General features: G+C 36.9%; 1 protein-coding gene across 2 annotated transcripts in view; it reads left to right on the top strand.

Annotated features, from left to right (window-relative positions):
• Positions 1-23,139, top strand: part of SLC4A10 (solute carrier family 4 member 10) — a 343,935-nt gene that overhangs the window by 299,301 nt on the left and 21,495 nt on the right. For both annotated transcript variants that reach the window (XM_069574340.1, XM_069574339.1), the window contains exons 16-20: positions 3,082-3,243; positions 4,715-4,828; positions 5,829-5,990; positions 16,262-16,513; positions 17,419-17,487. In XM_069574340.1, the coding sequence (XP_069430441.1) occupies positions 3,082-3,243; positions 4,715-4,828; positions 5,829-5,990; positions 16,262-16,513; positions 17,419-17,487 (759 nt within the window). The remainder of the gene's footprint in view (positions 1-3,081; positions 3,244-4,714; positions 4,829-5,828; positions 5,991-16,261; positions 16,514-17,418; positions 17,488-23,139) is intronic.

Genomic DNA, 23,139 nt, shown 5'->3' with positions numbered 1-23,139 from the left:
GGTGGCAATGTATCTATTTCAGCACTGCTCTCAATTCATCCCATCCTCTCCTTCACCCATTCACAAGTCCAGTCTCTATGTCTGGGCCTCTATTCTTGCCCTGCAGATACGTTCATCAGTATCATTTTTCTAGCTCCCATATATATATATATATATATATTCCACTACTTTGCTTAGTAATTGCTTTACTAGTAAAGCTGAACAAGGGGCAAGAGAAGGGACTAAACATTTCAAGGATTTGTTTTTGCTTCTTTATCCATTTTAACAGAGTTTTGAGAGAAGGAAAAACTAAAGCTGTAATTAAGGGTTGGGGATTTTTTTTTTTTCCAATTAGCAAAGTTTCTGTGCTCTGTATTAACTTAACGTGGTTAATTGGAATTCAACTTTAGCTAGCAAAAAAAAAGTAGCATTTGCAGTTAGATTAGAAAAAGGAACAGAATTGTTTTAGATAATTATAAAGTATACAAACAATATTTCTCAAAAATCTCAGCCTTACAGGTAACTGTCCCAAGTGATTTTACTAGTTTGTTTTTGGCTAACAAGGTAGAGGTCTGTGATTTAGTCTAGAATCTTTCAAAGGTATGTGTTTCCTGCTGTACTCCAGGGCTTGAGGCTTTGTTTATTGGACAGTCTCTGCTGGTGATCAATCTGGCAGCCCATATTTTCTCCTAATATCTTTTTGTACCATGGCACAATTCAATTCCTAATTCAGGTTCAGAATATCTCAGGTACTAGCAAGGTAACTGGATCACTTAACCCATTCTTTTCTGTTTTGAAATAAAAAATTAAAATTTAATGTTCTAATCTTTAAAATGAAATGGTACAATCCAATCTAATATGAGCTTTTTAAAAAAGTCTTAATTTCAAAATAATATTGTTTAAAATGCTGTTTTTTTCCTCCAAGAAAGAAAAATTTTTTGACTTTGCTGCCACCTCATGGCTAAGACAGCAATTAGAAATGATTCTTCAGGGGCTTATAAAATATATACCAGGAAAAAAAAAAAAAAAGATCATGAAGTCTGTTGTTGTTGTTGTTGTTGTTGTTGTTATATAGTCGCTCAGTCGTGCCTGACTCTTTGTGACTCCGTAGAGTATAGTTTGCCAGGCTCCTTTGTCCATGGAATTCTCCAGGCAAGAATCCTGAAGTGGTTTGCCACTTCCTTCTCCAGGGTATCTGCCCTACCCAGGGATGGAACCCGGGTCTTCTGCATTGGCAGGTGGGTTCTTTACCCCTGAGCCACCTGGGAAGCTCCTGAAAAAGTCATAGTAAATATGAACTTTGCCCTGCTCCTATCGTACTTTTTCTCTTTTGTTCTATAATTTAAGTTTGAGCCCCATCTTTGACTTCTAGTTTCACTTCAGTAATAATATATCGTATTTTTGTTGTTGTTGTTGCTTTTCTCACCTTTCTTGGGAGCTTTAGGACTAGATAATTCTGAGAATCACTGTTCTCCTTTAATATGCAATAATATTCCCACCAGCTCTGCTGCTGCCCAGCAGTGGTGAGGCTATAGCAAATTACTTACCTTCTCTATACCATAGTTTCCTCAGATACAACATGGAAATCATAGCAACTACCTATTTTATAGGGTTGATGTGATACTTAATTAAGTTGATGATTGGTGAATCAGTCAGTTTTATAGATTTAATTTTTAAAAGGCAAAAATTTTAGGAAATGTTTCTGTCACGCGAGTGTGTGTTCCTTGGTTCTTTGTCTCGTCACAACAAAGATTTGGAGCGACGGACATTAAAGCCCTCGGCACGTCACAGCTCTCGGATCTTGGACAAACCGTGTTATAGCTCTTAGGCAAATCAGTGTTACAGCTCTATTTTATTTAGAAGATAGCAGGAGAATCCATCCTCAAAGCATGAAGGCATGCCAACCCAAACACTCGAAGAGAAGAGAGTGGAGGAGCAGGCGGGGGAGGGAGAGAGAGAGAGTGAGAGAGGCAGAGAGAGAGAAAGAGCGCATGCACACAGGAGAGAAAGAGAGAGAGAAAAGCGCTTTGGCTCCTCCTTTTATATGTTTTTTCCTCCACATGGGCCTGCCCTATGCAAATTGGGCTTAGCCAGGAGTGCTGATTATTCTACCTGAAGTCTTCACTCTGGTCCTCGGACCTTTCTTTGACCTTCCTTGTCTTTTCAGTTCAGTTCAGTCGCTCAGTCGTGTCCGACTCTGCGACCCCATGAATCTCAGCACGCCAGGGCTCCCTGTCCATCACCAACTCCCGGAGTTCAATCAGACTCACGTCCATCGAGTCCGTGATGCCATCCAGCCATCTCATCCTCTGTCATCCCCTTCTCCTCCTGCCCACAATCCCTCCCAGCATCAGAGTCTTTTCCAATGAGTCAACTTTTCACATGAGGTGGCCAAAAACTGGAGTTTCAGCTTCAGCATCATTCCTTCCAAAGAAATCCCAGGGCTGATCTCCTTCAGAATGGACTAGTTGGATCTCCTTGCAGTCCAAGGGACTCTCAAGAGTCTTTTCCAACACCACAGTTCAAAAGCATCAATTCTTCAGCGCTCAGCCTTCTTCACAGTCCAACTCTCACATCCATACATGACCACTGGAAAAACCATAGCCTTGACTAGATGGGCCTTAGTCAGCAAAGTAATGTCTCTGCTTTTGAATATGCTATCTAGGTTGGTCATAACTTTTATTCCAAGGAGTAAGCATCTTTTAATTTCATGGCTGCAGTCACCATCTGCAGTGATTTTGGAGCCCAAAAAATAAAGTCTGACACTGTGTCCACTGTTTCCCCATCTACTTCCCATGAAGTGATGAGACCAGATGCCATGATCTTTGTTTTCTGAATGTTGAGCTTTAAGCCAACTTTTTCACTCTCCTCTTTCACTTTCATCAAGAGGCTTTTTAGTTCCTCTTCACTTTCTGCCATTTTGGACTCCTTTTCCCTATTCTACCTACGTGACAGTTCTTACTGCTCACTACCTATCCAAACATGAGCCTTAATGAAAAACCTTGGCAACTCAACTACAAGTGATCCTAAGACATTAGTTTTCTGAAAAAACTGTGTCCGCCTTTTTTTCTTAATAGCTCCGTTTGTTTTACTCTCTGGCAGGAATGCAAGTCCCTGCACGGGGAGTATGTTGGACGAGCCTGCGGCCACGAGCACCCCTATGTCCCAGATGTTCTGTTTTGGTCAGTGATCCTCTTCTTTTCCACAGTTACTCTGTCAGCCACACTGAAGCAGTTCAAGACTAGCCGCTATTTTCCAACCAAGGTACTTAGACTACAGGTTTTCTGATCAAAATGTCTACCAGCGTAAAGCGTGGTATGGTGATATGTGTATTTTGGGACAAAAGAGAGAGCAATTACTGTCATTAAAGGGACCACTAAAAGGCTTTTGTGTGACTGAGCTGCCATATTTGGAGCGAGGTGTGGTGAGGTGGGGAAGAGGAAGCATTCTGTGAGACTGGAGCTGGGAGTGCAGATTGCCTCCAGGCTTATCTCCTAACTTCAAATCCCAGAGATAAACTCCCACTTTCCGACTTTCATTTTTGGAACTCAAAAGCACACACTGCATTACTGATTGTCACTTTCTTGCCCAGTGAACAGTGGGAACTATTCCAGCCTGACAGACACCTCATAGGAGCCACTGTTACATTTTGTAATTGGGAAAGCCCCTGCAAGACTCATTGGAACACTATCCCCTTTTTCATTTTTAAAGTGTCAGTCCCTCCCCCTAACCCACCACGTTTGCATCTGCATATTTGGAAAAGAAAGTAAACAGAGAAACAGCTTAGTTCAATATTTAACACTGCAAAGTAACACCTATAAGGCCTGACTCAGCCAAAAAAGGACTACGGAAGGAAGGGAGGGAGAGAGAAGAAAAGAAAGAAGAGAAACAAGAAAACAAGCTTTTGAGAGATGAGCTAAAAATTGTGATGAAAATTCTACTCTGGGAAAATGTTTTAAGAACTGTTTGAGAGAAGCTTTTTTTTTGTTACCTCTTCCTTCCCTAAGTTGGAAGATTCATTTCTTTCCTCCAAAAGCTTAATTTGATTAATATAGAATTGATTTTTTTTATTAAACTCCTGAATTTTGTATGTGTTTGTGTGTGTGACATAAAGGCATCCTAATAAAAGCCAGATCTTACTGAACGTTGTTTAAGGATTTTGCTCAAAGAAGACTTTATAAATGAGAAATAGAATAACTTTTAAATTTATTTACTCTGTTGTGCACATTACCTGCTGCTATACTTATATCTCAGATAAACTATTATGATACTTCAATAAAAACAGATTTTATTTTATAGTGTTTGGGGTTTATCATATTCAAATGTTACCTGTGTGAGACAGAGTATTAAAATTTAGCCAAATTCTCTCCATGCAATGTTATTCTATATTTTGAATATTCACACACTGGAATTCATAATAAATTTAGATTTTTATCATCATCACTTGTGTGCATGTACCATGCATGATTCCTTAGATTTTAAATAAATACTGAAAACAGCACAATCAGCATTGTAGCTATTCCATAATGCCTCATTTTGAAAAGGTTGAGTGTATATTTATCTTAATGACGGAGGTACATAAATATAAATGTGACAGAATTAACAGTAATATTATAGTATGTATACAATGTAATATTATGATATCATGTCATAAAGTGTGATTCTAGATTATATTCCTGAGTATTCCTCACTATTTATAGTTCCTTCAAGTGACAAGTGTTTTAATTATCTTTAGGTTCGATCCATAGTGAGCGACTTTGCTGTCTTTCTTACGATCCTATGTATGGTTTTAATTGACTATGCCATTGGGATCCCGTCTCCAAAACTACAAGTACCAAGTGTTTTCAAGGTGAAGTTATCATAACATTTACTATTTCTCCATCTCTGTAGGTCTAATTTTTATTCAGATGATGGCTATAAACCTACCACTTGGGATTTTCATGAAAATATAAAGAATATTGATTAATATAACAGAAAATAAAATGCCCACAGCCCAACTACAATTTTGGTCTAATATTAAAAAATAAATAGTAATCACAGAAATAGAGACCTGGAAGCCACTTGAAAAAGTTTCCTGTTAATTCTTCCAGTAGGAAAGTCTATATTCCTAAAAGATAAGGACACATTTTGAAAATAAGGGAAATGCATTTTCTTTTTGCAGAATTGCACAATGGATAAGGATTGGAAAACAAATAAAATTAGGTCTGGAATAGAGTGTGAACCACGTTACAGCTATGACCTTGGGCCAGTTACTTAATCTCTTTGAACCTGTTTTCTTGCCTATCAAACAGAGCTGGGGACTTCCTCAAAGAATTGTCAAAATGAATTCATTTGGGACTCATCTCAGGCACCAGCCATGTTTAGAACCCTTCCCTGAGTGTCTTTTGGCTGTTTTTACTTAGTGGCCTGGATACACATCTAAAATGAGTTATACATAGTTGTCAATGTGATATTTGTAAAAGTGAATGAATTTGCCAATCTAATAGCACATATGATAATGGTAATATGATTTTATTTAACGTTGATTAAGAACACAGATTTTTGAGCCAGTCTATCAGAGTTGAAATATTGTCTTCACCACTCATGAGCTTTGGGACCTTGAGAAATTTATTCTCTATGCCTGTTTCCTTGTCTGTGACTTCTTTAGACTGTTGTGAAGGAAAAAGTGAGTTGAAATATTTAAAACACTTAGAATGGTGCCTGGTACCATGTTTTGTGAATATTGTTATTAAGTATAATTCACTTGGCATATCAGTTTATAATCAGGGCTTTCCTGGTATTATAAGACTTCATTTGATTAGATATTTATTAATCCAGTTAATAACTATGCATTCTTTAATTTTTCACAGCCCACAAGAGATGATCGTGGCTGGTTTGTTACCCCTTTAGGTCCAAATCCATGGTGGACAGTAATAGCTGCTATTATTCCAGCTTTACTTTGTACTATTCTAATTTTTATGGACCAACAGATTACAGCTGTCATTATCAACAGAAAAGAACATAAGCTAAAGGTATATTTTAGCATCTATTTTAATGTAAATCATTATGATTTAACAGATCAATTGATGTTTTTATATTTATTATGCTTTGTATTCTCTATTATACTTTGTATTCTATAGTCATTTGCAGAGTGAAATATTAAAATTTTCAGATTTATAATTTTATTTTCTATATTCACGGTACTTTGTCTTACAATAAGCTTAAACTGATTATTAATTAATTTATTTATGGCACTTGGCTGAGCTCTAAATTCTAAAACCCTACCTCTAGGACTTAAAATTTAAAAATGTTGCCAAAGTTCTAGTGTTCTTTACCATGTTTAACACATTTTAATGAAGTGGTCTATTTTGGTGAAGTGTAGTTTTACCAATTTGTCTTACATCTGAGATTCTTCCATTTCTATATTTAACTCTAAGTATGTCTATTAGATTGCATTTATTTTGGAACAAATTACATCTTCAAATAATTCTCATTTTTCTTTAGTTATTTCTCCATCTATAATGTCTATGACATCAAAACCAAGTTATAAATGTTATAGTTTTTAAGTAACATCTTTGTTTAGTTTTACTGCAGATTTCAGTGATTTTCTTTTACAAAGAGAATAAATATAAATATATTTTATTTATTATATTCTGACCCTGCCATTTTGCAACTGTGACTAAAGTTGTTCATTGGTATGAGATATGTAATGGGAGCACTGTCATTTATAGGAATATATTAAGTTAAATTGAACCAACAAAATCACTGAATGGTTAAAAGTACTCTGAATCAAACCTTATAAAAATTAGAACACTCACAATGTTGTTTTTTCTGGTATCATGGAATAATGGTGAGCTATCATCATATATTCTAGGAAAAATTTTAAAATATTTAAATTTTTAAATATTTAAAGATATTTAAATTCTAGGAAAAATTTTGTCAGAGCAACAGAAATTATACTTTATAGAATTTTTAAGTATGTACCTCAGGAAGATTTTAAAAACCTGATTGAACTATTTGATAGGAAGGAGAAGGAAATGACAATCCACTCCAGTACTATTGCCTGGAAAATCCCATGGACAGAGGAGCTTGGTAGGCTGCAGTCCATGGGGTCACAAAGAGTCGGACACAACTGAGCGACTTCACTAGTAATGACATAGTAAAACCTGATGACTTCACACAAGTTAACAAAGGACTGAATGAACCAGAGAATATTCTTATAACTTTTATGGTTTCTATCTGAAAAATTACAGGTTTGAATCTTGTGTTTTCCGGGAGTAGGGAAAACCTTCCTCTCAAACTAATTATGAAAATAATTTGGTAAAATTATACATTATAAACAAAACAATTATATTTTCTCTCTTTCTGACTTCTCCAGAAATTTGAAACTCTTAGGTTTCCAGTATGGAGAAGGCAATGGCACCCCACTCCAGTACCCTTGCTTGGAAAATCTCATGGGCTGAGGAGCCTGGTAGGCTGCAGTCCATGGGGTCGCGAAGAGTCTGACACGACTGAGTGACTTCACTTTCACTTTTCACTTTCATGCATTGGAGAAGGAAATGGCAACCCACTCCAGTGTTCTTGCCTAGAGAATCCCAGGGACGGGGGAGCCTGGTGGGCTGCCCGTCTACAGGGTCGCACAGAGTCGGACACGACTGAAGCGACTTAGCAGCAGCAGTAATGACATAAATATAAGAAACCAGTTATTTGCAATAAATCCTACTGAAAAGGAATTTTGTCTGTTCTATTGGGGAGAATGTGTATCTGTTTTAAAATAAAGAGCATTTTTTTATTCTGTTTTAAGAAAGTAACAAGAGTGCTCAAAACCTTTTTTAAAAAATGAGTTCATATTAACTTCTTGTTTTTGTCAAAGAAAAATTTTAATTATCAAAGATATATTCTACAAAAATATCACAAGAAGTCTTAGGAACTAGACCAATGATGTGCTGGTACATGTTTAACAACCAGTTCTCTGTGTGTAAAAAAAAATACCCTGATTTATAATGTTTGCCGATTTTCATGATGTGAATACTCCCATCATGGCCCATTTCAAGCTACCAAAGTGACATCAATTGGCAGGAAGAAAATTGAAAATTAAACAATTGGCTCTTATAAGTCTATATAGCTGGCTCCAAAATACTGCTGAACTACATTATTCAATATTAGAAACTTTGAATCATTTACAGCTCTCAAAATAAGAAATTCAGATTTCCGAGTTAGTAGTCAACTTATTTAATATCAATCATTCAAAAATATTTGATATTAAAATATCAGCCTTCTGCAAAAGCAAATACTGCCACAACCTAATTATTAAAGTTACAGAGGTAAATAATCTATAAAGCTGGTGTTAAGAACTTTATGTTGAACATTTTTAGTCTGCTATTCTCTAAGAAGTAGGAAAACATTTTTTCTGGACACCAGTTTATTTTTTAAAACTGAAAACATCTCCATTTTTCTCATCTCTATTTTTATTGTATACTGAAATATGTATTTTCATACTGCATATGTTGCATTTTTTTTTTATGTAAGAGCATTATCATGGTAATCTTCCCATGTCAACAGTATAGGCTGCATTATCCTTTTAATGGAAGTTTATATATTTCCTTGTATGACACGTGTTTTTAAATGAACTAAAAGACTCTTGTTTTAGAAAGAAAACTATATAATCATTGTTTCCCTTTCAGAAGAAGTTGTTTTTTTGTTTGTTTGTTTTTGCTTTTATAATTAGGCAGAAATATTACTAATTTCACTGAAAAATTCTCTTTTTATATTTGTGTTCCAAATATTAGTGGAATTATATTAAAACAGAATGTAGAAGTAAGTGGAGAATTGCCAAGGGTGATGTTACCTCTTTGGCTGTCCTGTATGCTTGCCCTTTCCAAATCTCTCTACCTTATAATCACAAAATGCTTGCTCTTTGTTCTTCCTGAGTCCGTGGTAGGCCCTTGACATTCACAGACTTTCCAAAGCTCCAGATCAATAAATGTACTATGTTATTCCACCTTTATATATCATGTAGAATTAGCTAAAATATAGTAAAGCATTCTTTAAGTTGTCCTTTCAATTACTTCTTTTCTAGAATTAAATGCTTTTGTCAAATTAAAGCATTTAATATTTTTGTCACTAAAATGAAGTTGAGACTATATTATTAAACTATATTATATTATTTGTACATTACTTTTTATTGTACAAATTGCTGTATAGTCAAAAGATGCCTATTTTACCCCTTAATAGCCTGGATTTAATAGACAGAGCAAATCTGGTTTAATCATAAAGCCAGATAAGGCTTTGCTGTATTGTCACAAGAAGAAGAGTTGGTCTTTTCTTGGCCACTATGAGTCTGAACACCCTCAATTTCCTTTGGATATGGATATTTTCAAAGTAAGTTCTGTCCGGTGAAGACATGTTTTATCTACACTGAATACTTTTTTCTTTTTTTTTTTTTGCCTCTAACCTGTGTTCTCTAAGCTTCAGTATCATGTGGCGTGCTGCTACTGATTTTCCTGTTAACAGCAAAAAAATCACTTTCTCAGAATGTTCTTTGCTCAGAGTAACGGTCTGTTCCATAACCGCTCTCCCCACCTGTTGCTTCCCTGAAATGTCTGCACAGTCTCTGGCTTTTACTTGAACCACATTGTCACAAAAAGACACCTGTTTCTTGATTATATCCCCAGACCACAAGTTAACCACATCATCAACTTTTGCTGATTCTCTTTTCTTATTTGGAAACCTGTTTTTGTCTTGATTGGAGCATTCCCTGAGATAGTTAGATGAATGACGATTTCTAGATGCTGTATCAAGCATCTGGTAGAGGTCATGTTATATATTTAAGTCGACATCACATGGCCAAGTCACCTAGAAATTTCATCATTTCATTCTTTATCTCTTCCAAATTTATGTTTTAGATCTTTTCACTTTTTCCTCCCTTCCATTACCAAAACCAGTTGCTGAGGTTTTCTCCCAGAGGAATTTTTTTATTTTAGAGGATTTTTCTCCTACTACTAAATTTTTTTTTTTTGTCATTTTGTGTTACTACATATGCAATAAGTGTGTGTTGAGCTGAAGAGTCTAGTGCCAACTCACAGGGTAAGTGACTGACTCCTCCCTCAGAATGAAGAATTTCAAGACCCGCAAAACTTTAACTCACGACACCTCATGATCTTTAGGTCACTCAAAAGCATCAGAAGTTGCAAATGTAAAAACTCGAGAATGCAAATTACCATTCATATTATATGTAGATGTAAATCCATACTCTCTCTAGCATTTCTCATTTGTTTGTTTCTACCCTAGAGAAGTAGAATAAACATTGGTTAACTGACTCCCTTTGAAAATCATGAAAATTTTCCACTTTTAAAAGAAATATATTCTCTAAAAGTGGGAAGCTACTGTCTTTCAGAAGAGAAAGTTTCTGTTAGGATATAACTGTGGGCTTTTCTTCATGTTTCTGCAGACAGCTCAGGCTTCTTTTGACATCATTTTTTAATAAACAGCAATACAATCCCAGATCACTGGAGTAAATGAATACATTTGCCACATTCATTTGGCACCACATTCTCTTGATGATCATGGCATTTGATATGTTCTTTTTTGCCCTCTTTGTCAGCCTGGTTCTTCATGTCAATCTATAGTCTCTTATGTGGTTAACTTGACAGATGCAGGAAATTGCTGCCAAGCTTGGAATGAATTTTTTCAGCAGTGGCATCTGGGCATCAGATGGTCCTCTTGGCTGGCCTCTTGTCTTGCTGCATGTTGGTTTCAGTGGGGTCTGGTGTAGCATCACCTGTTGCTAGCTCCCTTTTCCTCCCATATGTCCATTTCCCGTGTTTCGTGGATGAATGTGAGAATAGAAGCACTGATTCTGTCTTTATTTCAGAAAAAAAATCTACAGAAATATGTTAGAAGGTACAGAGTTCTCTCTCTGACAAAGGGATACTTCCTTTTGGCTGGCATGCCTATCAGCTAATAATTTGGTTGCAGAGACCATGGTTTTGAAGATGTTTTAAATGGAAGGCAAGACGAAGGATGATGATTAATTAGTGGAAGTGCCAGAACTGCTTTATTTCCTTTGACTCACATTAAATTAAGCTGCTCCCATTGTTGTACAACATAATCAGGGGGAAATTGTATTTTTGATTTTATTATCTGCTTGGACTTTACAAAGCTAGCTTTCTAAATTTAAAAAGGAAATTATTCTCTTGGAAAGTGTTATTTTGTCTGCTTACTGCAGTCTAGCATCCCACAGTTTACATTTGTATCATTTTTTTTAACAGCAAGCAAGTGATTTTATTTTTTAAAAACTTATAATTTTGTTCTGGGGTATAGCCAACTAACAATGTTGTGATAGTTTCAGGTAAACAACGAAGGGATTCAGCCCTACATTCTCCTCCAAACTCCCCTCCCATCCAGGCTACCACGTCATATTTTTGAAACACTAAGACAAGAACTATAGGAAATGGTTGTCGTGAAGAAGGCCTTCCTCCTATTCTTATGCCATAGGGAGCATATACCGTGGGAAAGACCGGGGTGTCCTGAAAGCATAAGCCTGACTCTCAAGTCCCCATGTCCTCTACCCTCCTCTCATGTCTCTCTCTCAGCTGCTAGCACCTCTTGCATTCTCTCTTAGCAATACCACAGATTTGCAAAACAGCCCAGGGGCACCATTTACATTGTACTGCCTCAGTGTCAAGGGCTCGAAGATCAGATCCTCTGCTGTCCTATGTTTTTCACACTGCACAGTTCCTAGGACAAGACTTGTCTAACTGCTTAAGACTCTATCCTTCTTCTTCTTCAGGACTAGAAATCTTTATCTAATTAATTTATTTATTATTTTGGACTGTGCTGGGTCTTCGTTGCTATCCAGGCTTTTCTCTCGTTGTGATGAGTGGGGGATACTCTAGTTGCAATGCGCAGGCTGCTCACTGTGGTGGCCTCTCTTGTTGTGGAGCACAGGTTCTAGAGCACGGGGACTCAGTAGTTGCGACTCGCAGGCGCTAGAGAACAGGCTCAGTAGTTGTGGCATGTGGGCTTACTTGTCCCTCAGCGTGTGCGATCTTCCTCGACCAGGGATCGAACCCATGTCTCCTGCGTTGGCAGGAGGATTCTTTTCCACTGAGTCGTAGGAAGCCCAATGGGACTAAAATTTGAGTTCTATCCTATGCAACTACATCTTCCAAGATGTTCTGCAAAAGGACTAGGGGACCATAGTCTGGCTCTGGTGAAGCTTCTTATACTTTCTTGGTCATGCTGACACAAAGGTGTTTCTCTTCCCACCTTCCAGCTGTTTCCAGAACACCTCTCCAGAGTTATTAGCAGAAATCCTCTCCAGATTTATTAGCCGAAAAATTGTCTAGGGTCATATTCACAGGTGAAATTGAGTTTAGGCATTTGGGTGAACCTGGAGCATTACCGCAGCTAAGCTGACCCAAGGGAGAGTGCCACTGAACTGGTGACAGTGCAGGAGGAAAAAAGGTTCTTGTGCGGATATGTCTCATTTTCTTTTCTCTGTCGTCTCCTGCACTTTTATGATTTGGCACGGGTAAACAGAAAGGGAAGGAAGTACAACTGATTTTAAGGGTGTTTTTCTTAATAAAACAATGAAATAAAATAGCAGAAAGAAAACACTACCATCACAAATACACATCAAGTACTCAGTATGTTTTACCTTCAAGGCTATATTGGCTTTCAGATAAACTAGAAACTCTTGCAGCTTGGTAAAACTGCCTGTAAAAAAAAGTCAAAATTACTCCTGTAGAATAATTAGTAATTTCTGCTCACATTCATAATAGTAAAAGTTATATTTATTTTAAAATTACACCTAAATTTGATTTTTAAAATGTTTCAGTTATGCATATTTCCTTTTAAAATTGTCAGTCTGTGACTTTTTGATTGCTTATTGTATGTTAATGATTGCACTAAAAATTGGGATATACTGAGAAATTATGTGATAAGTTTACCTGCCCTTAAGAAACATATACGTATTTTTATTAAGGAGCCTTGAAACAAGTAAGTACAAAAGAAGAAAGTTTTTGTTCAATTGTGAAAACATGATAGTCCCTAACATTTACTTGGTGCTTACTAATATATCAGACATCATTCTAAATGATGTGAAAATCATTTGTAAATTATTTAATTATCAGAACAACTCAGCAGTATGTCTCCTGTCATCATCATCACCATTTTCAGATAGGGAAGCAGAGACACAAAAGTTTAGATGATTCGTCCAAGATCATTGCTTAAGCCAGCATTTGATTCCTGGCTGATCATGGAAAAAGCGAGAGAGTTCCAGAAAAACATCTATTTCTGCTTTATTGACCATGCCAAAGCCTTTGACTGTGTGGATCACAATAAACTGTGGAAAATTCTGAAAAAGATGGGAATACCAGACCACCTAACCTGCCTCTTGAGAAACCTATATGCAGGTCAGGAAGCAACAGTTAAAACTGGACATGGAACAACAGACTGGTTCCAGATAGGAAAAGGAGTACCTCAAGGCTGTATATTGTCACCCTGCTTATTTAACTTCTATGCAGAGTACATCATGAGAAACACTGGGCTGGAAGAAGCATGAGCTGGAATCAAGACTGCCGGGAGAAATATCAATAACCTCAGATATGCAGATGACACCACCCTTATGGCAGAAAGTGAAGAAGAACTAAAGACCCTCTTGATGAAAGTGAAAGAGGAGACTGAAAAAGTTGGCTTAAAGCTCAACATTCAGAAAACGAAGATCATGGCATCTGGTCCCATCACTTCATGGGAAATAGATGGGGAAACAGTGGAAACAGTGTCAGACTTTATTTTGGGGGACTCCAAAATCAGTGCAGATGGTGACTGCAGCCATGCAATTAAAAGACGCTTACTCCTTGGAAGGAAAGTTATGACCAACCTAGATAGGATATTCAAAAGCAGAGACATTACTTTGCCAACAAAGGTCTGTCTCAGTTCAGTTCAGTTCAGTTCAGTCGCTCAGTCGTGTCTGACTCTTTGTGATCCCATGAACTGCAGCATGCCAGGCCTCCCTGTTCATCACCAACTCCCAGAGTTCACTCAAACTCACATCCATCAAGTCGGTGATGCCATCCAGCCATCTCATCCTCTGTCGTCCCCTTTTCCTCCTTCCCCCAATCCCTCCCTGCATCAGAGTCTTTTCCAACGAGTCAACTCTTCGCATGAGGTGGCCAAAGTACTGGAGTTTTAGCTTCAACATCAATCCTTCCAAAGAACACCCAGGACTGATCTCCTTTAGAATGGACTGGTTGGATCTCCTTGCAGAGAAGACTCTCAAGAGTTCAAAAGCATCAATTCTTTGGCACTCAGCTTTCTTCACAGTCCAACTCTCACATCCATACATGACCACTGGAAAAACCATAGCCTTGACTAGATGGACCTTTGTTGGCAAAGTAATGTCTCTGCTTTTGAATATCCTATCTAGGTTGGTCATAACTTTTCTTCCAAGGAGAAAGCGTCTTCTAATTTCATGGCTGCAGTCACCATCTGCACTGATTTTGGAGCCCCCCAAAATAAAGTCTGACACTGTTTCCACTGTTTCCTCATCTATTTCCCATGAAGTGATGGGACCAGATGCCATGATCTTCGTTTTCTGAATGTTGAGCTTTAAGCCAATCTTTTTCATTCTCCACTTTCACTTTCATCAAGAGGCTTTTTAGTTCCTCTTCACTTTCTGCCATAAGGGTGGTGTCATCTGCTTATCTGAGGTTATTGATATTTCTCCCGGCAGTCTTGATTCCAGCTTGTGCTTCTTCCAGCCTGTCTAGTCAATGGTTTTTCCTGTGGTCATGTATGGATGTGAGAGTTGGACTGTGAAGAAAGCTGAGCACCAAAGAATTGATGGTTTTAAACTGTGGTGTTGGAGAAGACTCTTGAGACTCCCTTGGACTGCAAGGAGATCCAACCAGTCTATTCTAAAGGAGATCAGTCCTGGGTGTTCTTTGGAAGGACTGATGTTGAAGCTGAAACTCCAATACTTTGGCCACATCACACGAAGAGTTGACTCATTGGAAAAGACTCTGATGCTGGGAAGGATTGGGGGAAGGAGTAAAAGGGGACAACAGAGGTTGAGATGGCGGGATGGCATCACCGACTCGATGGACATGAGTTTGGTTGAGCTCTGGGAGTTGGTGATGGACAGGGAGGCCTGGCATGCTGCAATTCATAGAGTCGCAAAGAGTCAGACATGACTGAGCAACTGAACTGAACTGAACTGAACCTGTCTCCAGAACTTAGACTCTTAACCATCTTATTATATTGCCTCTCATGAAGTAGTCATTAAAAGTTGGAATAGAAAATAGCATTTTCTAACTGTTAGGCTTTACACTGTCAGTTTCCTATGGGTGATGGTGACAGCACTGTTCCCCATCTTGTTTGTGTCCTCTAAGGACTCTTAGCCAATCAGTTTCCTCAAGGGAAGAGTCTTCAGTTCTCCACACCTCCGCATGTCCCATGCATCCATTTTTCCTTATTTACATTTCCTATCTCATTAAGAGAGCACTCAAGTTTGCAGCATCTGGAAGTCAGTGATGGAATAGAATCATATAGGGGATAGAAAGTACAAAACTATCATTTTAAGGAGAGGCCAAGTTTTTCTAGTGCTGCAAGAGATGAGAACAAGATAGTTCTATGCTAGGATAAAAATGAGTATGTAAAAGGAAGTTTAGCTTCTATGATATTATTTTTCACAATAAAAGTCAACCATTGAGACAAAAGAGGGTAAATGGAAAGGACTTAACAAGAGTTTATCCTTTCAGAGTTCTTAGCAAGAGGGCTTCCTGGATATTGTCAGGAAGTGGTGTCTAGTCACAACCAGGCCATTCTTAGCTCTACTGGGGACACAGTTGTTACTTTGTTTTCTCAGCCTAATGCCTGATATATAATTGATGCTCAATAATTTTTTGTATAAATTAATGATGAAAGACATGAATTACAAATTAACCTGCCCATTTAAGGAACCAAAGTAAAGGGACTGTATTTGATAATGACTTTACCTATTCAGTAAAAATAGAATGGAAACTAGTGTACTAGTAAGCCAGAATTATATCTATTAAAATATGTAGAAGTCACTATAATCATAATTGCAGTAGGAACATCTGTAGCTTTTCTTTAAGTGGACTGTATATTTTGAGACTATTCTCTTTTTATCTTTAATTTATTTTGCATTTCAGAATCAGTTATGTAAGATTCAAAATAGTACCTCTTTTCTCTTCTTTACTGTTCTGTGGTTGTGGTGTCATTGGTATTTATGCCAAATTCAGGTAGAATGAGAATCCTGTTTTCTTTCTCTTAACAGAAAGGTTGTGGGTACCATCTGGATCTGTTAATGGTGGCTGTCATGCTGGGTGTGTGCTCCATCATGGGCCTGCCGTGGTTTGTGGCTGCCACTGTCCTTTCTATCACTCATGTCAACAGCCTGAAACTGGAATCTGAATGTTCAGCTCCAGGAGAACAACCCAAATTTCTTGGCATTCGAGAGCAAAGAGTTACAGGGCTTATGATTTTCATTCTCATGGGCTCATCAGTCTTTATGACTAGTATTCTAAAGGTAATGAAATCTCCCTTTGTGAATTTGAGAGAAGGCAGAATATACATATTATTGTTTAAGAAATTTCATTTGAGTCTAAGCCATCAATTTGTAAATATTGTATGGCATGTGATGAAAGTGATGAATTTTTTTTACCATGTTTATATAGCTTCTTACCAAGGGAAATTATGTGCTATATTTTAGAATCCTTAAGTATGTAGAAAATTTAATCTGGCAAAGTAAATTTGATGTATAAATTATTATTGTAATTTCAAAATGGTAATCAAGTTCTGGGAAATAGTCACTCATCTCTGACTAACTTGTGACCTGAGTTTACTGTATGCCTACACAAAAGAAAGCTTCTAATTTCTTGCCAGTGGACAGATATGTTTGAGATTAATATTACTTCATAAAGGGAGAGACATAGAGATGAGCAGCGCCATGATCATGGCCACGTGTACAGTTTCGTATTTTAAATGTTCCATAAAATTACTACATGGACATCGTTATTGGATATACTTTTTTTTTATGTTTAAAATAATTGAATTCATTTTAAAGATTTTAATTCATTTAAAATAATTGAATTCATTTAAATTTCCCTAATGTAGCATAATAATATACTTGATATTTATTGTTTATTATACATCATGTGATTTTATTGATTTTGACCTATTAAATATGTCTAATAGACTTTTTATTATCCCTTTTTAGATATTGGGAAACTAAGGCACAGAAAGCTTAGGTAACTTACCTGAGGCTATGCAGCTAAAAAGTGCTAGAGCTGGGATTTGAACCTGTGTCTTCTGACTCTGCCCCATACTTCTAAAATATTTACCTTTCTGTGTTTTTCTTTGGAAGTACAAAATGTCTCAACCACATTATATTTGAAAATAACCTCTGCCTTTTTTCTAATTGTTCTTTTACAGTTCATTCCTATGCCAGTGCTATATGGAGTGTTTCTTTATATGGGTGCTTCATCACTAAAAGGAATTCAGGTAAATTACTTTATAATAATATAGTAAGTAAAGTATATACAGTAAAGCTGTGATGACATATCTTACGGTCTGTTGATGCAAAGTCACTTGAGAGCTAAGAAAATGTCGTTATCTGAGGAGTAGCTTTCAGTCTACCGTTAAATTTCTTAAAAATTTCTTAAAAATGGTTCATAATCTGAGGGTAATTCTGTTTACTATGAGTATATTGAAACTGTGGGGCTTCCCTGGTGGCTCACACAGTACAGAATCTGCCTGCAGTGTGGGAGACCCAGGTTCAATCCCTGGGTTGGGAAGATACCCTGGAGACAGGAATGGCTACCCACTCTAGTATTCTGGCCTGGAGAATCCCATGGACAGAGGAGCCTGGCAGGCTACAGTCTATGGGGTTGCAAACAACTGGACATCTGAGTGACTAACACACATACATGTTAAAACTGTAAAAAATTTATACTTTATAATCCTTTTAGAAAAGGATATCAGTATATTTAAAACTATATAAAATATTAAAATGTTTTTAATCTTTGATACTGTGATGATGTATGTGGAACAATGAAAATAGTAAAAAAAAAACATACACAAAGATGTTCCTTGTAACACATATTATCAAAATATTGGAAACAATACAATTACTCAACAACAGTAAAATTAAGCAATCTATGGTTAATATAAATTTGATAAATTAATTTGAAATTTATAAATACGATGGCCATAAAAATAACACAGTAAAAATGCTTATGAAAAAGTGAAATGTGAGGTGAAAAAGTGGGAAAACAAGTTGTAACTACCACAGGTTTAAGAAACTGTGAGTGTGGGTAGATTAAAAAGGAAGGTGGAGAAAGAACAATTTGTTAAGGTAATAAGATTCTGGGTGATTTTTGCCTTTTATGTTTGCTTTTCTGTTATTATTGCAATTGTCTTTATAGAATTATTTTTATAAATTAATAAGGAAAACCTTATAGATTGTTTAATTATTGGTTAAATAAATATAGTTTTCACATTAATTTCCCATTGTTACCTAAAAATTTCTATAAAACTTATTGGCTTAAAACAGTAAACATTTATTATCTCACAGTTTCCGTGGGTCATAAACTTGGAAATATAATAGCTGGGTGATTTTGGCTCAAGATGCCTTATGTGGCTGCTAGCAAGATGTGGACAAGAACTGCAGTCATCTGAAGGCTTGGATAGGACTAGAAGGTGTTTATCCAAGATGGCTTATCCCAACACTGTGGGCAAGAGATGGTAGTGCCTCTCTGCCTATTGATAAGTGGCCTCTCCATCAGACACTTAAGTGTCATCACAACAGAGTGTCATCACACATCACACCCAACGTCCATCCGAATGAGAAATATGAGGCAGAGTGAGGCTGAGGTCACTGTGCCTACTGACAGTCTACAAGGTCGCACATGGTCACTTCCACTTTTCTTATATTTGTTAGAAGCCAGTCATCGTGGCCAGTTTGCACACACGAGGAGGGAAATTTAGACTCCATCGCTTGAAGAGAATAATATCAAAGAATTTGTGGACACATTTAAAAAATACCACAAGAGGAACTTCCCTAGTGGTACAGTGGATGAGAATCTGCCTGCCAGGGCAGGGGACACTGGTTTGACCCCTGGTTCAGGAAGATTTGACATACCATGGAGCCACTAAGCCCGTGCGCCACAGCTATTGAGCAGCACTCTAGGGCCCCAGGTCACAATTACTGAGCCCGTGTGCCCTAGAGCCCATGCTCTGCGACGAAGGGTAGCCCCAACTTGTAGCTGGAGGAAACCTGCATGCAGCAGTGAAGACTCAGAGCAGCCCCAAAATTAAATGAATAAAATTTTAAAACATTTTTTTAAGTGCCCCAAGATTATTTTAATTTTTTACTGAGGCTGTTGGTAAATTATTCCTGCTTATGTTATTATAGTGGGTTGAATAGTACCCCTTCCCCACACATCCACCTGGAATCTCAGAATGTGACCTTATTTGGAAATAAAGTCTTTGCAGATAAAATCAGTTATGGATTTCAAGAGGAGCTCACCCTGAATTTAGGATGAACCCTAAATCCAATGACTGGAGTCCTGATAAGAAGATGAGAGGGCACAGAGAGACACAGGGAAGAAAGCCACATAAAGGTCGAGGCAGAGATTGGAATTTTGTCACCACAAGTCAAGGTATATCAGGAACCAACAGAAGCTGGAAGAGGCAAGAAAATTTTCTTCCCTTCAGCCTTCAGACAGAACAAGGCCGCACCAAAACCTCGAGTTTGAAATTCTGACCTCTACACCTATGAGAAAATAAATTTCTATTGTTTAAGCCACCGAGTTGTAATCTGTTACAGCAACACTAGGAAACTAACACAGATTTCTATTTAAAATTTCCTTTGAATAATCTTGTTTTATGATAAGACTGTTGTCATAAATTTTCTTGAAAAAGAGACTAGTTTGAGGATTATTTATTGTATAATTTATTTTTGTTGGCTAAAAGAAAATATAAATTGCCACTTTTTCTTTGACAAGATAGACTCATTACTGTTCAGTGACCTATAAAGGAACAGTCATCTGACTAAATGTTATTAATTTGTCAAATTAACACTTTTTAAGTGGAGCACAGGGTGTTAGATGGTGAACTGGCGCTTTAACAACAGACCACAAGAGAAACAGAAATAGAGTTTATCACTCATAGGTCTTCACAGGAAGGACCTGGCCTTGAGGGGCCACGCAGGGAGGCCAAGGCGAAATGGAGAGAGAGAGAGACAGGACCTAGGGCAGATGCCTTTATTAGGGTCAGTGGGTGGAGCACTTTGGGGTTGCTTGGCTAAGGCTGAAACTGGGCTCTTCAGATCGGAAGAGCAGGGTTTAGAGAGCTTTACAGAGGTATTATCTAAGCAGTGCATAAGGAGGAGAAGGCACAGGAGGTTGTTGATCACAAGGCCCATTGGGGAAATTATACTAGGAACTTGTATGTACTTGTGACTCAGCAGGTAGCTATCTAAGGTATGCACTTGCATGAGGGGCTAGGGTAATTTAAGGTCGCTGCAGCCTGCTTGATCGGACAAAATGGGTGATGAGGCAGCAGGACCATGGAAGATCTTGTCTAAACTCTCAATGCTGAGGGACAGGCAGTACAGGAACTCTTTTCCTGAGAAAATAATAAATCAGCTTCTGACCTTGGGAGAAGGAAAACCTCTTAGGCCCGAGGATGCTATTGGATGTCAGAATCAAGACATAACTTTAACATGATATTACTGTAAGATCACTAATCACCCAAAGTCGATAGGATGTGTTCATCCTGATACTGGATAAAAGTAACTTGGGAGGAGATGTGTTGAATCTTAAGAAATAAAGTACAATCCTCAGGGTCATAACTGAATGTTTCATTGTTACAACACTTGAGAAGTGTTATGCATTTAATTTTACTCTAACTACATTTAATTTGTTCATTTATAACTTTATATATGAAAAATATATTTTAAAAGAATTGGTCTGGTAAAACAGATAGGGAAGAGTGCTGAAGAGGTTTTGTTTGTTTGTTTTGCTGGGGGGTTTTTTGCCTTTGGCAAAAGTTCTATGAGTACTAATTTCATCTGTAGGTGAAAAGTATTTATTATTAGGCCTCAGGCTCACATAAATACAGCAGCTTAATTTTAAGAAATAAAGTAAAATCATTTTGATAGCTTCAACAGATTTTCCCCCCTAATTCCACTCACATGAGTTTATTATACCCATGAACTTTGGAACTAAACAAGAATGTCAAATTTTGGAATTATTTGGGGCTGTGAATCTTTCAGATGAAAGTTGAGGAAAATATTATCAAAGACCCACGAGAAAAGTATAATGAGTTCTAAATAGCAAAATGAAACATCAAATAGGGTCTCACACTAAGAAACAGAGTTAGTGAAAATTTTAGTGAGCCCTGAACTCAGGGAGCTGAAATTCCTTTTTGGAATATTGTGGCTACCTGGATGGAGAAATGGGATGCTGATATTAGGATAAGATCAAAGGTACATGCAAAACTCAGAATACATTTATCATGACTATCATTAGGTACTTGAGTAGTAATAATTTAAAATGTGCAGAATATCAGCAGTTCAAGAAACATGTTAATTCGTTACCCCGTTTGTTCGAAGAATCTTGTACATTACCTGTTTGGCAATATTAAGAAATTTATCTAGGTTTCTTATTGTGCAACATGACAGGAAAAACAGAACATAGTGTTCTTATGAACGCTGTTTCTGTACTCAGATATATAACTACATTTATATTCATTCCAGCACTTTAAGGATCCAAAGTAAAGCAAATGTGCCATTTAAGCAATAACAATGGAATCACCCACACACTGAAGTACAGTTATGCAATAACATAACTTCACACATGGAGAAATGGTAGCTGGGGAAAAAATTAGTTCTATAGAAATTGAAACATTCATTTATAGCCCTGAGGATTTAACTTTATTTTTTTCCCTATTCCTGTCTCCATCATGCACTGAGTTTTATTTATTTAATGACATGTAATTTTAAGAGATATTTAGGAGTTAGAGATAAAAAGACCCAGTGAAATATTTATGGACAATATAGAGAAGAACAGACCAGGAACTAATTCAGCACTTAGTACTCTGCATAGGTTTTCAACAAATTTTTTGGAAGGTATAAATGAATATAACTAAATAAATGGACACTGGATGGACTCAACTATGTGTGATTCTGGTTTAGATGCCCCAGGGAAGGTCATGCTGTGCCACGAGACAGGTAAAAACAGAAGGAAAGTGTTGAACTGGGGGTATGAGAAGGTGTCATCATGTAAAACATGATGTATGACACTACACTGACACTTATTTGACTCAATGGGCATTTTTGTTCCTTGGCGTATTCGAGTAATTTTGGAAAATTTAATGAAGATTGCTTACAATATTCTCATATAAATTAGCTAAGGACTAAATCTAATGTTACTCTCGAAACACATAGGAGATATTCCATGGTATGAAATAGAACTGACAGTGATTGAAACTGTCATTTTCTAAATCATCACTTCTTGTTGGAAACATTGAAAACTGTAAAATTTGGCCTGAGAAAAATTAAACAAAATGATCTGCATAAAACAAAGCTAACATGCAGTACATTTTGTTAAGTAAAATATGATTTAAGATTTCAGATTCTTGTGGACATTTAATCTATAAAATTTGAATTGAGAAAATTAACTTTGATGGATAAAAATGTCAAAGCTATTAAAATAATATCTAGTCCAAAAATAAAGTACTGTCTTTATGATAAAGTTTAAACAGAAATAACCTTGATCCAGATGAAAATAATAAGATACAATTGAAAATATATATAAATGATTTGACAGTGTAGTAGAGGAAACTGATCAATAAATTAAACTGTTAAAATGTGCTCTTTATTAATTATTAATACTTTATTAATAATAACTCATCTAGGTTAAAACTTTATGGCCAAGGTATTTGTATTTTTAGAAACAGCACCAAAACCTTTTATGGCTATGAAAGTGACAAGGTCAAAAAAGCAGAGTCAAAATAAGGAGGTATATCCTAAACAGCAGCTGCATGTGAGGTTAGAGCTCAAGACAGAAAGAGCTGCAGTAGAGACTGAGGGCTGAGAATCTAGCAAGTATGTGAACGTTGAAACAGTGGGTATGGATGAAATATTCAGTA

This window comes from Ovis canadensis, chromosome 2, assembly GCF_042477335.2.
Source record: "Ovis canadensis isolate MfBH-ARS-UI-01 breed Bighorn chromosome 2, ARS-UI_OviCan_v2, whole genome shotgun sequence".
Classification (NCBI taxonomy): Eukaryota; Metazoa; Chordata; class Mammalia; order Artiodactyla; family Bovidae; genus Ovis; species Ovis canadensis.
This window is presented reverse-complemented; position numbering and strand designations above follow the sequence as displayed.